Genomic DNA, 18,109 nt, shown 5'->3' with positions numbered 1-18,109 from the left:
TCGGGGCAGGATTTTAGGAAGTCGTATCCCTGCTGGAGAGCCACATTCAAGGTCTGATCCAGTCCCGGGAAGTATTCTGTCACAAGTGGGGCACTTTTGGGGTTCTTCTGTGAGAGGTTCTGGGTTTGAGGGGATGAGGAAGTGGCTCTGGTTATCTGCTTCTGTACCAGGTTGGGAGGGTAGTTGTGGGATGCGAAAGCTGTCTTCAGATTGTTGGTGTAATGGTCGAGGGATTCAGGACTGGAGCAGATTCGTTTGCCACGAAGGCCTAGGCTGTAGGGAAGGGACCGTTTGATATGGAATGGGTGGCAGCTGTCATAATGGAGGTACTGTTGCTTGTTGGTGGGTTTGATGTGGACGGATGTGTGGAGCTGGCCATTGGACAGATGGAGGTCAACGTCTAGGAAAGTGGCATGGGATTTGGAGTAGGACCAGGTGAATCTGATGGAACCAAAGGAGTTGAGGTTGGAGAGGAAATTCTGGAGTTGTTCTTCTCTGTGAGTCCAGACCATGAAGATATCATCAAATAATCTGTACCAAACTTTGAGTTGGCAGGCTTGGGTAACCAAGAAGGCTTCCTCTAAGCGACCCATAAATAGGTTGGCATACGAGGGAGCCATCCTGGTACCCATGGCTGTTCCCTTTAATTGTTGGTATGTCTGGCCTTCAAAAGTGAAGAAGTTGTGGGTCAGGATGAAGCTGGCTTAGGTGACGAGGAAAGAGGTTTTAGGTAGGGTGGCAGGTTTCGGCGTGAAAGGAAGTGCTCCATTGCAGCGAGGCCCTGGACGTGCGGGATATTTGTGTATAGGGAAGTGGCATCAATGGTTACAAGGATGGTTTCCGGGGGTAACAGACTGGGTACGGATTCCAGGCGTTCGAGAAAGGTGTTGGTGTCTTTGATGAAGGATGGGAGACTGCATGTAATGGGTTGAAGGTGTTGATCTACTTAGGCAGAGATACGTTCTGTGGGGGCTTGGTAACCAGCTACAATGGGGCGGCCGGGATGTTTGGGTTTGTGAATTTTAGGAAGTAGGTAGAAGGTAGGAGTGCGAGGTGTCGGTGGGGTCAGGAGTTTGATGGAGTCAGGTGAAAGGTTTTGTAGGGGGCCTAAGGTTCTGAGGATTCCTTGAAGCTCCGCCTGGACATCAGGAATGGGATTACCTTGGCAAACTTTGTATGTAGAGTTGTCTGAAAGCTGACGCAGTCCCTCAGCCACATACTCCCGACGATCAAGTACCACGGTCGTGGAACCCTTGTCAGCCGGAAGAATGATGATGGATCGGTCAGCTTTCAGATCACGGATAGCCTGGGCTTCGGCTGTGGTGATGTTGGGAGTAGGATTAAGGTTTTTCAAGAAAGATTAAGAGGCAAGGCTGGAAGTGAGAAATTCCTGGAAGGTTTGGAGAGGGTGATTTTGAGGAAGAGGAGGTGGGTCCCGCTGTGATGGAGGACGGAACTGTTCCAGGCAGGGTTCAATTTGGATAGTGTCTTGGGGAGTTGGATCATTAGGAGTGGTATCAGGATTGTTTTTCTTCATGGCAAAGTGATATTTCCAGCAGAGACTACGAGTGTAGGACAGTAAATCTTTGACAAGGGCAGTTTGGTTGAACCTGGGAGTGGGGCTGAAGGTGAGGCCCTTGGATAGGACAGAGGTTTCGGATTGGGAGAGGGGTTTGGAGGAAAGGTTAACTACTGAATTGGGGTGTTGTGGTTCCAGATTGTGTTGACTAGAATTTTGAGGTGTTGGAGGGAGTGGAGCTGGAAGTGGGATATTGAGTAGATGGGAAAGACTGGGTCTGTGTGCAATGAGAGGAGGTTGACGTTTGTTGGAAAGGTTGTGGAGGGTGAGTGAGTTGCCTTTCCGGAGGTGGGAAACCAGGAGATTGGATAGTTTTTTGAGGTGGAGGGTGGCATGTTGTTCTAATTTGCGGTTGGCCTGTAGGAGGATGCTATGTACAGCCGGTGTGGATGTGGGAGAGGAAAGATTGAGGACTTTGATTTGGGATAGGAGTTGACGGGTGTGTTCATTGGCCGAGTCGATGTATAGGTGAAGGATTAGGCGGGTGAGGGCTATGGATTGTGCTGTTTGGAACTGGTATAAGGACTGATGGAAAGAAGGATTGCAGCCAGAGATGGGAACTTTAAGTGTGAGGCCTTTGGGGGTAATGCCAAATGTCAGACAAGCCTGAGTAAATAAAATATGGGAGCGTAATCTGGCTAGGGAGAAGGCATGTCTGCGGAGCGAATGTAAATAAAATTTAATGGGGTCGTTGTAGGGATGTTGTGAGGTTGACATGGTATTAGAAGGTGGAAAGGGTAATATGAGGTTAAAGTGAAAGTAAATAGAGATTTATATAGGGAGAGATAAAGGTGTGAAAAAAGTCGAAAAAGTGTTGGTTTGAGATGAGCTATGTTGATCCTGTGCTGAACTTAGGTTGGTGAACAACAATGGGTGCAAAGGTTGGGTAGTTATGTTGTCTCCAGATCACGTTAAAGGGTGGGGAAATTCAAGAAAATTTCGAAAAAATAATTTCCGAAAAAATAAAATTCGAAAAAAAAAATTTCGAATAAAAACTTGAAGAATGTGTGTGTAAATGTGTTCAAAGGACTGGTTATGTACTGGCAGGTTATGAGAATGAGGCTAACAATTGTTTGATGAAGAAATAATAACGTGTAAACCTGTGGGAAGCTGCTAAAAAATGATCGGTTATGTGGGAAAAACGGGAATGGAAATAAAACGAAAGTTGTTGGAAAAAACTGAGATGGTTGTGTAATGGGTGAAAGGAAGTGAAGCTGTGAAATAGTATTCACGCACACACACACACACACACAGAATTACTAGCTTTCGCAACCGATGGTTGCTTCTTCAGGAAAGAGGGAAGGAGAGGGAAAGACAAAAGGATGTGGGTTTTAAGGGAGAGAGTAAGGAGTCATTCCAATCCCGGGAGCGGAAAGAGGACAGGTGTACACTCGCGCGCACACACACACATATCCATCCGCACACACACAGCCCTGTCTCACTCCCTTCCCAACCACTGCTTCCCTTTCATGCCCCCCCCCTCTGTGTATGTGCGGATGGATATGTGTGTGTGTGTGTGTGTGCGAGTGTGTACCTGTCCTTTTTTCCCCCTAAGGGAAGTCTTTCCGCTCCCGGGATTGGAATGACTCCTTACCCTCTCCCTTAAAACCCACATCCTTTCGTCTTTCCCTCTCCTTCCCTCTTTCCTGAAGAAGCAACCGTCGGTTGCGAAAGCTAGTAATTATGTGTGTGTGTGTGTGTGTGTGTGTGTGTGTGTGTGTGTGTGTGTGTGTGTTTTGTTCATTGTGCCTGTCTGCCGGCACTTTCCCGCTTGGTAAGTCTTGGAATCTTTGTTTTTAATATATATTTCTTTTGTGTTTGCTCTTCTCTTAACAGAACTGCATAATGTGTGGTAATTTTCTAATTACAGGGTGTTCAGAAATTCCCATTACAAACTTCTACTGCTTGTAGAGGGGAGTGGCTACATAAGATTTTGAATAGGAACCCATGTCCAGAACCATACTGTTTCCATGTTGCAGCTGTTTGAAAACATGAGTGCGGGGTAGATGTGCAACAGTGTAGTTGTGGTTGGGGCTGCTTGTGTTGAATAGGATGATGTCATTTGACATCTGTCCTACCGCTCTGAATTGGCTCGAGTGCCATTTAAGTGTCTGTGAGTGTTATAGTTACACTGTTGAATACACATTTGCAGAATACACTGACGTGATTCTTCCAAATGGCGAAGCTCATGCTAATGGAAGAGCTGCTCATTGCTTTTATCAAGATCATTCTCCACAATGTTGGACTCCATCGCATACCCTTTTCATCAATAGCTTTGAGAAAGAATATCTTCCTGTCAGCACACCTGAATTGGAAGAGGCCATACTGCATCATGTTGAGGAGAACCTGTCGACAAGTACATGAGCAATTTGTTTGACCAATAATGAATGTAACTTTAAAACAAGTGATGTACTGGGTCATGCCTATTCAATTACTTGTAAAATTGGTCGTGTTTTCAAATGGTTGTACATGGAAATATTATGTTTCTGGGTCATGGGTTCCAATTCAACATATTAGTTACTCACTCCCCTCTACAAATCTTAGAAGTCTTTAATGTAAATTTCTGAACACACTGTACAACAGCAGCTTTTCTCATATTTTCACCTCAGTTGCCTGAGGCAGTTCCGTCCAAATGATATATAATTTTTTCCACCTATTCCTGCATTGCAAGGAGTTAATCTTTAACATCGGTCAGTTAATTTTAAAAATGTTCATTCTCTTATTAAAGGCATGTCTGCTTGTGTCTGTATATGCGCGGATGGATGTGTGTGTGTGTGTGTGTGTGTGTGTGTGTGTGTGCACGCGCAAGTGTATACCTGTCCTTTTTTCCCCCTAATTTAAGTCTTTCCGCTCCTGCAATTGGAATGGTTCCTTACCCTCTCCCTTAAAACCCATATCCTTTCATCTTTCCCTCTCCTTCCCTCTTTCCTGATGAAGCAACGATGGATTGCGAAAGCCTGAATTTTGTGTGCGTGTTTGTGTTTGTTTCTGTCTCTATCAACATACAAATGCTTTCATTTGGTAAGTTACATCATCTTTGTTTTTAGATATATTTTTCCCATGTGGAATGTTTCCATCTATTATATTTATGTATATTTATTGTCTGGGATATGATTGGTACTATTAAAATGGATCTGTAGTTACTTGAGAGGTTTTTATCACCTTTTTTTTATACAAAGGTAAGGAAACTGTGAACTTAAGACATTCTGGGAAAATTCCTTCATCTAGCCCTCTGTTAGACAGTGAAAGAAGTGGCATTTTTATTTCCTTTGCTGAACACTTTATGATAAAATTAATGAGTGCAAAAATAGTCTTCTGTTTTGGAAGTGCTTAGCTTGTGTATTGATTTATGAATGAATGATACTTGAAATAATTAGGGTTCACATAAATCTCTCACTTGTTCGTTTTGCATGAGATTTCGCACCTAATGTAGAATTATTGAGTGGAGTGGTAGTGCTGGCAATATCTGCAAAACATTCATTGAGTGTCTCACTGTCAATGGGGATACTGTTTTCTTCATTGATATTATTAAGTTCCCTTTTGATGATATTCCTGGCAGCTTTATATTTATTTTTGGAATTTAAAATGTCCTCATCATTTGCAGTGCAGTTAGCGTTTTTAAAATTTTGGATCTATAGAATTTTCTTGTATTTATGCAATTTTTCTTGTCCTGATCACTTTTATGAGACTTATCTTTTAGAATTATTAGTAGTATCTGACTTTGTTCAGTTGAGGAGAGTATCACTTGTTTATATGATGCTACTTATCTGCCATATCAGTTCTATGGGGTTCATTCAAATCTATTTTTGCCTTACACATAAGGTGGCACCAAGTAACAGCGGATATGGTGGTGCCATCGATGGTAGAAAGACTGATGTGTGTGCACCGTTTGATGTTGCATGCTGCCAGTGTGGTTTCATGTCGAAGAGAAGGTGGTCAGCCATGTCATCGTCCACTATCGAACATGCAGGCGAGTAAGCAGGAACAACGAGGAGAGATTCGATTTTTGACGGCGGAGGGGGCTGGAGGCCATGAAATGTATCAATGGATGAAGGCTGTGTACAGTGAGTATGGTGTTGTGGAATGGCACAGATGATTCCTTGAGGGGCGCAAGTCATAGGATGACGATGCTTGTCATGGACCGGCTCATCATGGCATCATACTGGACTTGTTCACAGAAGTGAATGCTTTAGTCTTGGACAACCACAGAATCACCGTGGACAAGTCCATCGGTTACTGGGTATTAGCATGGGCACCACCCACACCAAATGCATCAACACTTGAACTTTTGAAAAATCTGTGCACAGAGGGTTCCCAGCCAACTGACTGCCGAACAGTGCAGTACTCGAGTGGTGCTGTCTTTGAGTCGTGTGCAATGTTATCATGAGCAAGAATATTGCTTTCTGTCGTGTATTGTCACAAGTGATGAAACATGGTGTCACAATTTTGATCCGGAAAGCAAGCGTCAGAGCAAGCAGTGGAAACATGCAACTTCACCACTTCCAAAAAAAATCAAAGGCCGTACACACCAGTTCTGGTAAGGTCATGATGTCCTTCTATTTTGACTGCAAGAGGCCACTGCTTGTTGAGGTCCTGGAATGGGGAACTACCATCAATGCCCAGCGTTATCAAGCCACTTTACAGAACTTTAGACCAGCCATCAAGTTGAAATGCTGAGCCATGTTGCTCAATGGTGTTATCCTCCTGCATGGTAATGCCTGTCCACACACAGCCAATGCGGTGAAGATGACATTGCAACAGTTGTGGTGGGAAACTCTGGAACATCAACTGTACAGTCCCGACCTTTCACCGTGTGAATTTCATGTGTTTGGGCCTTGAAAACAAGCTATTCCCATACATCAATTTACAGCGGATGACGAAATGTGTGACTGGGTCCAGGCCTGGATCCGATAGCCACCTACTAGCTTCTTCAAGGGTGGAATTGACTGGCTAGTGTCTTGATGGGATAAATGTGCCAACAGTTTTGGTGACTATTTTTGAGTATGTGTACTGTGTATAACCACAGTTTTGAGTTAATAAAATCATTACCATTACTTTAAACTAGTGACCGCATTTCATTGGAATGCCCATTCGTTACAGAGGGGCATGTCTTTTCTATTACGCGCTTTATCTCTGCCAGGAAACTGGGAAAGCATTTGTCGTTACTTTTGTTATTATCCATTACATGAGACCCAACCATTTCCTTTAACTGGTCTGTCATATTGTTTATATTGGTTTCTCCTAGTAGTCTATATGTCACTTCTCTTCCTCCAGTATTGAGTGGTGAATTTTCAATTTAGACCTGCATGATCTGATGATATTCCAAATTCTATAATGTCACATTCAAGAGTGTCTCTGTGGGTATTACTAATTTGTTATCAAGAACTGAATTGCAGTCTGGTGGACATTTTTTCTCTTTGTCCTTATATCTACGTTATTATCATCTACAGTGAAAACTTTATGCTGTTTATATTCAGACAACTTGTATTCTCTCTCTCTCTTTCTCTCTCTCTCTCTCTCTCTCTCTCTCTCTCTCTCTCTCTCCCTCCCCCTCCCCCTCCCCCTCCCCCTCCCCCTCCCCCTCCCCCCCTTTTGGTATTAAAGAGTTTTGATTTTAATGTAAGATGTGGTTGGGATCATTTGGAAAAAGGTAAAGGTTATTTAATACACTGTTGGCATCGCATATATTCTGCACGCTTGTAAGTGTGGCTTACGTATACGCTGATGATAATCAGAGTTACTACACGGGCAAAAAATAGTTAAAAATTGGTACAATTTTTATTTTAATGGTTTAATTACATTATCCAAACTCATGGCTACCCCAAAGATAATCAGAAGCAGCATAAAACTATTACTATTATTGCCTGGTAAATTAACTGTTGCGAAGAGAGAGGTGATAAACCACCTGTGTAGTGTTCTCATGATAAATAATTTCATTTATATTGTACTGGCTTCAGTTTGGTTAAGCATTTACTTGAATCCGAACTGAAGAAGAGATTACGGGCGGGAAATGCATGCTACTTCTCACTGAATAGATTACTTTCATCACGGGTATTGTCTAGAAATTTAAAGATTAGAATATACAAAACTATTATTCTACCAGTTATGCTGTATGGGTGTGAGACTTGGTCTCTCACTGTGCAAAATGAAAAGCTGTTTAGAGCATTTGAAAACAAAATTTTGAGGAAAATTTTCGGAGCAAAACGGGATGACATTAGCAGAAAGTGGCGAAAACTGCATAACAAACAGGTTCACGAACTCTATTCAAGCCCTGACATAATCAGTATTATTAAATCACGTAGGCTGCGATGGGCTGGTCATGTACCTGGAATGAATAAGGGCAGGGCAGCGCGCAGAGTACTGGTAGGGCACCTAGAGGGAAAACGTCCCGTGGGGAGACCGAGGTGTAGATGGGAGGACAATGTGAAGGCCAATTTGAGGAGCCTAGGTATTGAAGGGGAATGGAAGGAAATAGCCCAAGACAGGGGCAGATGGTGAAAATACGTTGCTGCGGTAATGGACTCTCGAGTCCGGTATGACCAGTGAGTAGTAAGTAAGTATTTACTTGACAGAAATAAATTTAACTGCAAACTCAAAGATATTGTGAAGAAAACCTAAGCTTTGTTGCCTATTGCAGTTAAATTTATCCATGGAATTCTGCAACAGTTTTGATAAAATGAAATTTTCAAATATTAATGCTTGAAAATTATTATCAGTATTCAAAGTATATGTTATGTTAACTTGAGGGTGAAGCCCAGTATTGAATATTTTAATTAAAATCCATATAATGGCTGCATGTGCGCCATTATGACAAACAAAGGCCAGAAGAGCAATTTTCTACAAAACTCACTTTAAATAATTATTTTCACATAGCTATTTCCCTAGGGAGGGTGACATTTTGAATAAGAACAGGAGAAATTCACTTTTTACCATATATTGTAACAGAAAATATGTATATCAAATACTTAGTGTGTCAGAACACCTAAGCAACTTAATTCTTCAATAGTAGAGGACAGAGTAGTGTTAGATCTTTGAACCGAGTCTTTTTAACATTAATGAGATAGGATTTCCAAGGTTACAAAGAATGTTTTCACATTGTATAGTTATTCTTCAATACTAAAGTACATGTTTTATTGACATTTTTAACACAAAAAATATCATATTAACAGGTTGTAGGTTTTATAATTATCTGTGGACAACACAGATCTATTTCAGACTCTTTCACCCAGTGTTTATTGATACACAAAACACTGCAGTTAATTTTATCAAGTCAGTATTGCAGTTCATTGACTTTACCTCTAAGACATTGCACATTTATGTGAACGAGGAGGATACTGTTATTAATACAAAAGGGTAGAAGGGTACTTTGATTTCATTGGGTCTTGCATGTTCATTTATTTTCACTGGGTGATCGAAAGCAGCACAATTATCTGAATGAATTAGTCTGCTACAGTTCCCACTTAACACAGTTTCTAACCTTCCTTCCCTTGTAATGTCATTTTCGGGAGGGGGGAATGATGGAACCTTTGCATATACAGAAAGACTGTCTTTTAAAACGAATCTGTTATGTTCACAAATTTCATTTATAATGTTGTTTATCTGTTGACACAGAAATTTCTTCCCATGGTAATTTTGATGTTTACCATGTTCAGTGTGCAGGGTTTTACTTTAGTCAAGGAGAGGATGCAGATTAATATGCAGAAATGAAAGACATGGCAGTTTGCAATAGAGATCTGCTTATCTGTCTCCTTCCAATAACCCATAATCGCAGCAAACCAAACAAACAAGCAAGAAATGCCTTGCCTCACATGCTAACATTCCATATTACTAAAACATCTAATATGCTTTTCCTGCATTTTGGTTGTTATAAATACTGAATAATATAGCCAGCGTAGTTCTCAGTTTGCACAGACTGAAACCAAATAATCTTTTTCTTGCCAGAGGACAACACACACATCGTCATTAATCAGCTAGAATGACAAAAAATTGAGATAAAATGATGAAATCATTTGTCTAAAAGTAAGAAATAAAATAGATAAAAGGAACATTTATACGACTGTGGATGATGATGTAAAAAATGTACAGCAAATGAGATGCCAATTCAGAATGCACATTCTCATTCCTATTATTTGAAGGATTCTCAGTTGAAAAATTTTTGGAACTTTTTTTCACACCTTCAGGCATATGTGATAGAAATATGTCAAAGTCACACAACAGCAGACTGCAAGCTCTACACAGTGCCCCAGACAAATATCTTCCAGTACTCTTTAATATTGTCCACATATGTAGCTAAGTGGTTGGTGCGGCTCGATGCCATGTGGAGAATCTGGATTCAGTTCCCAGTACTGCTGTCAATTTTTCATTCATGGTAGAATTTGAAGAGGATCCACTTAGCCGGGTGATGTTAATTGAGGAGCTACTTGAATGAGAAATAACAGCAGTTCTGCTAAACTGACGACTGGGAGAGCAGTTTATTGACTCCCCACCCCTCTATGCCACATCCAGATGATATCATTACTTGAGGATGACATGGCACTTGGTTGGTCCTTATTGGATTGCGTGTGGCCAGAATTGCAATGCTTTTTCATTAAAATTCGAAGACCCTAAGTTAAACATTGATTGTTAAATTCTCAATTGGCACCTCATTTGTTGTGCATGGGTGATCACCATTCAAAGGCATGTCAAATGTTTCTCTAATCTGTTTTGTTTCTTACTTTTAGACAAATCATTTCACTAGTTGTCTGACCATTTTTAGAGTTTCGTAGCTCAGTCGGTAAAAGTGGAACTCTTACAAATCATTTTGTTGTCTGTCTGTCTGTTTGTCCATCCATCCAACTGATCAGAACTCTCTTTCTCAAGAATGGATAGACTTACCAATTTGAAATTTTTGTCTTATATGAAGATCTATGGTCCCTTGGCCGATGTAAAAAATTGGAGCTTCTAAGTCAATGCAGTCAAAAGATATCGCCATTTGTGCCACATATTTTATGTCCTCAAACTCACTGACGAAAACCTACAGTGACTTTTGACCTAGAACCATGAAATTTACCTAGAAACAAGGTTTTGTGCTACAACCAAATGAAAAAATCAAAAAATTGTTAATTTGCACTTATATCACACGAAAAAAAGTTATTTGTTATCAGAATGTGTGTCTGTTCATCTGTCTGTTAAGATCTCTCTTTCTCAGAAACAGGTGGACATTGGAATATATATATCACATACTAAGGTCTATGGTCCCTTGGTGGTATAATAAATATTAGCTTCTAAGTCAATTCAGTCAAAAGATATGGCCATTTATTTCATATTTTGATACAAACTTACTCATCAAAATCTACAAGGTTGTTCCCATTGATGTAGAATTGTGAAATGTGCTAAGAAGCTAAGTTTCACAGCACAATGAAAGGAAAAATCTGAAAATTATTGAACCTTCCTGGCAGATTAAAACTGCTGGAGAGCTTCTGTGAAGTTTGGAAGCTAGGAGACAAGGTACTGGCGGAAGTACAGCTGTGAGGGCAGGTCGTGAGTCGTGCTTGGATAGCTCAGTTGCCCACGAAAGGCAAAGGTCCTGAGTTCGAGTCTCAATCTGTGCACTCAGTTTTAATCTGCCAGGAAGTTTCGTATCAGCGCACACTCCTCCGCAGAGTGAAAATTTCATTCTGAAAATTATTAGTTTGTAATCGTTACTCACCATATAGTGGAGAAGTTGGGTTTCAGACAGGCGGCACAACAAAAAGACTACTGATCACATAAGCTTTCAGCCAGAAGGCCTTCTTCAAAATAGACAACACACACACACACACACACACACACACACACACACACACACACACAGAGAGAGAGAGAGAGAGAGAGAGAGAGAGAGAGAGAGAGAGAGATATTCACGAAAACTGAGCTCACATGCACATGCTCACATGATAGGAGAAGCAATTTGGGTGGTTGGGGTAGGTGGAGCAGGGAAGGGGACACAAAACAGGGTACGGGTGAGGGCCAGTGAGGTGCTGTTAGTGGGCGCACACAGGGACAAGGTGGAGAGAGGGTTGGGAGGTTAAACGGCAAGGAGGGGGCAGAAAAGAAAGGCAGCAAAAAGACTGTGGATGCGCTTGTGGAATAGTAGATTGTGGAGAACAGGCAAGGGAATAGTTGGGTCAAAGACAATGACTAATGAAGGTTGAGGCCAGGAGGGTTAGGGGAACATAGGATCTACTGCAGGGAGAGTTCCCACCTGCGCAATTCAGAACAGCTGGTTTTGGTAGGAAGGATCCAGATGGCACAGGCTGTGAAACAGTCCTTGAAATAAAGAATGTTGTGTTGGGCAGTGTGCTCAGCTGTTTCTTGACCACAGTTTGTTGGTGGCCATTCATGCGGATGGAAAGCTTATTGGCTGTCACTTCCATTTACAATGAAGTACAGTGGTTGCAGCTTAGCTTGTAGATCTCATGACTGCTTTTGCAGGTAGCCTGGCATTTGATGGGATAGGTGATGCTTGTGACCAGACTGGACTACGTGGCGGTTGGAGGGTTTGTGGGACATGTCTTGCATTCAGGGATATGTGCCATGAGGCAAGAGGTTGGGAGCAGGGGTTGTGTAGGGATGGATGAGGATATTGTGTATGTTCAGTGGGCAGCAGAATACCACTGTGAAAGAGATTGGGAGGATATTGGATTGGACATTCCTTATTTCAGGGCATGAGATGTAGTTGAAACCCTGGTGGAGAATGTGATTCTGTTGCTTCAGTCCTGAGTGGTACTGAGTTATGAGGAAAATGCTCCTCCATGGCCGGATGGTGGGACTTTGGGAGGAGTGCGTGACTGGAGAGAGAAGGCATGGGAGATCTGTTTCTGTAAAAGGTTAGGAGGTTAATTATGGTCTCTGAAGGCCTCAGTGAAATCCTTGGTATATTTTGAGAGGGCTGCTCATCATTACGGATGCGATGGCTACGAGTGGCTAGGCTGCATAGAAGGGACCTCTTGATAAGGAATGGACGGCAGCTGTCCGGAATGGAGGTATTGCTGGTGGTTGGTAGATTTGATATGAATGGAGGTACTGATGTAGCCATCTTTGAGGTGGAGGTCAATATCAAGGAAGGTGGCTTGTTAGTTTGAGGACTAGGTGAAGTGAATGGGGGAGAAGGTGTTGTGGTTCTGGAAGAATGTGGATAGAATGTTCTCACTCTCAGTCCAGGTCATGAAGATGTCATCAGTTAATGTAAACCAGGTGAGGGGCTTAGAATTCTGGATGGTTAGGAAGGATTCCCGTAGATGGCCCATGAATAGGTTGGCATAGGATGGTGCCATACATGTGCCCATTGCCGTACCCGGATATGTTTGTAGGTGATGTCTTCAAAGGAGAGGTTATTGTGGATGAGAATGTAGTTGGTCATGGTGACCAGGAAGGAGGTTGTAGGTTTGGAGTCCATAGGACATTGGAAAGGTTAGTGTCCGACAGTGGCAAAACCGTGGGCATTAGGGGTGTTAGTATAAAGGGAGGTGGCATCAATACTAATGAGCAGGGCACCATGTGGTAAAGGAACAGGAACTGTGGAGAGTCGGCAGAGGAAATGGCTGGTATCTTTTATATAGAGGGGTAGGTTGTGGGTCATAGGCTGAAGCTGTTGGTGTACGAGAACAGACATTCTCTCAGTGGGGACATAGCAACCAGTTGCATGGGGTGTCCTTAGTGGTTGTGTTTATGGACTTTAGGAAGCATGTAGCAGGTGGGAATGCAGGGATTAGTAGATTTGAGGAGAGAGAGAGAGAGAGAGAGAGAGAGAGAGAGAGAGAGAGAGAGAGAGAGAGAGAGAGAGACACTGACACTGGGCAGAGATTACTTTCTATGTGCAAAACAGCTAGGCCCTAAAGAGATGAACTTTTTGACAAATCATTTACCTTCTTAGTGTCTTCTGATATTGAAATATCTTTAATTTAGTACTTGATGTGATGAAAACATTTTTGACAGTTAGATGTCACACAAATGCAACTTCTTATGTGCAGTGGCAAGACCTTGAAGAGATGCACTTTTTTACACTTCATTTATGTTGGCAGCTACAGCTGTTAGTGAAATTTTTCAGTTTTCCCTCAAATCACTATTTAAGTGCTTCTTAATCATCCTGGTTTCTTTCAGGAGTTTTTTACTACACCTCTTGCTTGTCAATTTGATACCCCATTTATCCATTTTCCATTTTTTGTTTCGCTATGAAAATTCAGACAAAACCCCACTGTGTAACAAGCTTGTTTCTGTGGCCACCATCTTTAGCAGTTCACTGCAATACATTGCAGCAAGATAAAGGTGCTTATATTTTAAAAAAAATGAATGCTTGTTGTGTAATTTATAAGGAGTCATGCTTTCATTAACTGAAATGTTTGACCAATGACAAGTTAAAATAAGTTAGGTCTTTCTGAGAATGTAATTAGCTGATTATATCATGCAGGCCTGCATACCTTGTATTTCTATTAAACATCTATGAAGCATAACACCCTATAATGTTTTGTGCAGCAGGAGAAGAGAAGGTAGGTGGAAAATTATGCCCAAGTGTGTGACCTAATGTCCATGAAGTGTATATTAAAAGTAGTTAACAATGTGGAGCCACCATGTGCCATAGGTTGCCTTCCAGTGAGACCTGCCATCAGTGCAACTGAATTTATGTTGGGTAGTATAACAAAAATTACTCCTGCATGTGTACTGATGTATTGTAAATGCCAAGATATTTGTTGACACTATTGAGTACATCAAGATGAGTCTTCATAAAATTACAGCCTTCTTTCAACCAGATTTCGTGTGCACTAAGAGTAAGAGAATAGTGGCAGTCACATAAAATCCCTGTGAAAATCCGTTTGTTCCCTAGATAATAAAACCTCTTAATACTGTATAAAGGATGCTATTAACCAAGATGTTGAGCACCCTGAACAAATAAGAACATCTTTAATAGGACATAATAGCACCTACTTCTTGTACATACAAATATATCACAGACTGAGTCTTATCAAGATTAATGACCAATTTCTCATGGGGGAACCAAAGGACTGGTTTTGGATTTGATAGTTATGTTGAGCTGTGTTTCTGTTTATGTATGGGTGGGGATTTCCTCATAATACGGACATACGAGAACAGCTTCATCACATGAATAATGCATATTTTAATATAGAGTCCACAGTGAAGCTGGATTGGGATGAGAAGTTACTTTTTGTAGGCCCATAGAGTTTTGAATCACAATGGTAATAGTATCTAGAACCAAATTCACAACTCAGTTCTCAAGAATACGTTGATGCACAAGGCTAACCTGTTGCATGCTTGAGTAAACATTTGGTGACAATGCTTCCGTTCAGAGAGAGAGAGAGAGAGAGAGAAAAATATTGTATCAATCCTCTGCAAACTACCCAGTAGATATTGACAAGCACCATATATAACTGCTCACAGCGTAAAATGCTGGAAACATATTAGTCTGGACAGGATTATTCATGTTGCTCACAAAAGATTATGAGTGCTGTACATGTAAATTTATCAGTTTCCTTGCATGTGATACACACTTCTTCTCAAGCCGTAATAGTAACATTGCACAAGAGCACAGAAAATGGGATAGTACACAACACACATTTTTCAACCATGGTCATTGTGGCAGTGTTACATACTGTTTTGAGATCTGAACACATTAATTTGCACAACTACTCCTTGGTAGACATTTTCTTAGGTTTTTAACATACAGACTTGCTGCATAATATGAATGCCCAACAATTAAATCTTGGGTGTAAACAAGATGATTGGACCACACTTAAATTTAGTGCGTTTGTGACAGCTCACATTAATTGTCCTTCAGTAGCACTGTGATGTAACATATTTTGTCCTACATCATAGTCTCTCTTTTGCCGTAGAGTGCAGTAAGAGCAGCCATTAAAGGACGGATACTTGTCTTGGAGGGCATTGAAAAAGCTGAGCGGAATGTTCTGCCTGTGCTGAACAATTTGCTGGAGAACAGGGAAATGCATCTTGAAGATGGACGATTCTTAATACCAGCAGATCGTTACGATAAACTTCTTAAGGTAAAAGCATCATTTGAAATACTCATTGGTATTATGGATAATGTAAATTAACAGTACTATTAAACATGTAATTTCATTGTCTTTTTTATGATAATAATTTACTAGGAGACATTCTGTAGCAAGGTTGTAGCCAGAAAAAAAACCCTTACATGTTCAAACTACGTTTGCCACATAGGGGTGCATCCACCATAGGGATTTATGAAAATTGCTTATGAAGAAATGCAGTGACGGACTCTTCCTTGAGTCAGTCTATTTTCAGTGAAGTTTCAACACTGAAAATATTACTCTGGTACTTATAAGCTAAGATGTAACACTACTAATGATTCTGCTTTCATGGCTCTGGAACTGTTGTGGAGATACTTCAACATTGCCTGCTCTGTCAGGTATATGTTAATTATTCTTTTGTCTTCTGTTAAATTACTTTATTGTGCCTAACATCAGTTATTGTGAACAGAAATGAATTCCTAGCTTTCATTCTGTGTATCCTGTTAAGATGTATGGGTATTATATCTGATTGTAGCCAGATTTTAACTTATTTTGCATTTAATTATAGGAACACAGTCAGGAAGAGCTCGACCGTTGGCAGTTGGTGCGAGTGAGTGAAGACTTTCGTGTTGTAGCACTGGGTCTTCCTGTACCCCGTTATGTTGGAAATCCTCTAGATCCACCTTTAAGATCACGTTTTCAGGCTAGAGATATCGGAAACCGCAGCTTCAAGGTATGAGCAGAGTAGCCTATACATATTTAATGTATCTGCGTTGTAAATCTTTATTTTCTTTTATTGAATTAATTGCTCTCATATGAATTTAAACAATGGAATGAATAAAATAATGTCTCGCTGTTTAGTGGTCCGCCCCTGGTAGCTGAGTGGTCAGTACGATAGATTGTCAATCCTAAGGGCCCGGGTTCGATTACCGGCTGGGTCAGAGATTTTCTCCACTCAGGGACTGGGTGTTGTGTTGTCCTAATCCTCATTATTTCATTCCCATGAACGCACAAGTCGCCAAAGTGGCGTCAAATCGAAAGACTTGCACCCGGTGAGCAGTCTACCTGACAGGAGGCACTAGTCGCACAACCTTTACTTTTACTGTTTAATGGAGACAATGATCAGTAGACAGACACACAAACCAGGTCTTTAACAATATGAGTCAGCTTCCAAAACACACACACACACACACACACACACACACACACACACACGGATTTGGTTGAGGTGAACAGTAAAGAGACAAGGGTAAGGAAGCTTCAAGAGCTACTCAGAAAAGAGGATGGGAATATAATCAGCCATTTGGGCACTGAAATCACTGACAATAACTCTAGGTAACTAAATATCAGACAATTCCTCAGTAGTATGGTTACTAATTTATTGTCTACTTGTATGTACGAGGGTAATCCCAAAAGTAAGATCTCCTATTTTTTAATAAGTACAGAACTCTGTTTATGTGGCAATTGGTCACACTGTTATGAAGAGTGCTTCACACTCTGTGTGTCAACATGTGCACACTGTGCTGAGGTGCTCAGTCTTGGCTTGGCAGCCATTGAGAATGGAACTCCTGTTGGATGTTACCGCCAAGTGTGAATTGCACGGTTTTTGAATCCAAAGGGCACTGTGCCAATTGAAATCCATCACCAATTGACGGAAATGTATGGTGAGTCGTGCATGGATGTCAAAAATGCTCATAAGTGATGTAGAGAGTTTGCAGCTGGTCTGACCGAAATTCATGGTGAACAAAGGAGCGGGAGACCGTCAATTTTTAGGAGACAGTGTTGAAGGTTGAGCAAAACATTCATGAAGATCAGCGGATTACCCTGGATGATCTCTGTACATTGGTTCCTAAGGTTTCCTGAAGCAAATTTTAATGGAAATATTGAACTACCCCAAGGTGTGCGCAGGATGGGTGCCACGCAAGCTGACTGAGAACCACATGCGGCAATGAGTTGATGCTTCCCACGCACTTTTTCACCGCCATGCAGCCGTAGAGGACAACTTTCTGGACTCAATTGTTATTGGTGACAAAACCTAGGGATACCACTTTACACCTGAGATCAAGCAACAAAAACGACAGTGGCGGCATCCTTCTTTGCCAAAGCCCAAAGCTGCAGAAATTCAAACAAACACAGTCTGCTGGTAAAGTCATGACAACCAGTTTTTAGGATCGGAAAGGGGTATTCTTGGTCAACTTAATGTCCACTGGAACCACAATTAATGCTCACAGGTACTGTGAGACTCTGGAAAAACTCAAACGGGCAGTTCAGAACCGGAGAAGAGGAATGTTGAGCAAGGGCGTACACATTCTCCACAACACTTGCCCACACATCACTTGGCAAACCGTGGCTCTCATGCAACAGTTTCAGTGGAACATAATCATCCATCAACCCTACAGGCCTGACTTGGCGCCCAGTGACTATCACCTGTTCCATAGGTTAAAAGAACATTTGGCTAGAAAGCGATTCAGCTCCAACAGCGAGGTGAAAGAACTTTCTGAACAGCAAGGCA

General features: G+C 41.4%; 1 protein-coding gene across 1 annotated transcript in view; it reads left to right on the top strand.

Annotated features, from left to right (window-relative positions):
- The window catches only part of LOC126281271 (von Willebrand factor A domain-containing protein 8), a 261,118-nt gene that overhangs the window by 35,665 nt on the left and 207,344 nt on the right, over positions 1-18,109 (top strand). Inside the window, exons 5-6 of the mRNA XM_049980095.1 lie at positions 15,445-15,612; positions 16,166-16,330. Coding sequence (XP_049836052.1) covers positions 15,445-15,612; positions 16,166-16,330 — 333 coding nt within the window. The remainder of the gene's footprint in view (positions 1-15,444; positions 15,613-16,165; positions 16,331-18,109) is intronic.

Source organism: Schistocerca gregaria, chromosome 7, assembly GCF_023897955.1.
Source record: "Schistocerca gregaria isolate iqSchGreg1 chromosome 7, iqSchGreg1.2, whole genome shotgun sequence".
NCBI classification, from domain to species: domain Eukaryota; kingdom Metazoa; phylum Arthropoda; class Insecta; order Orthoptera; family Acrididae; genus Schistocerca; species Schistocerca gregaria.
Note: the sequence above shows the minus strand (reverse complement) of the source record. Positions and strands in the feature narration are given on the sequence as shown.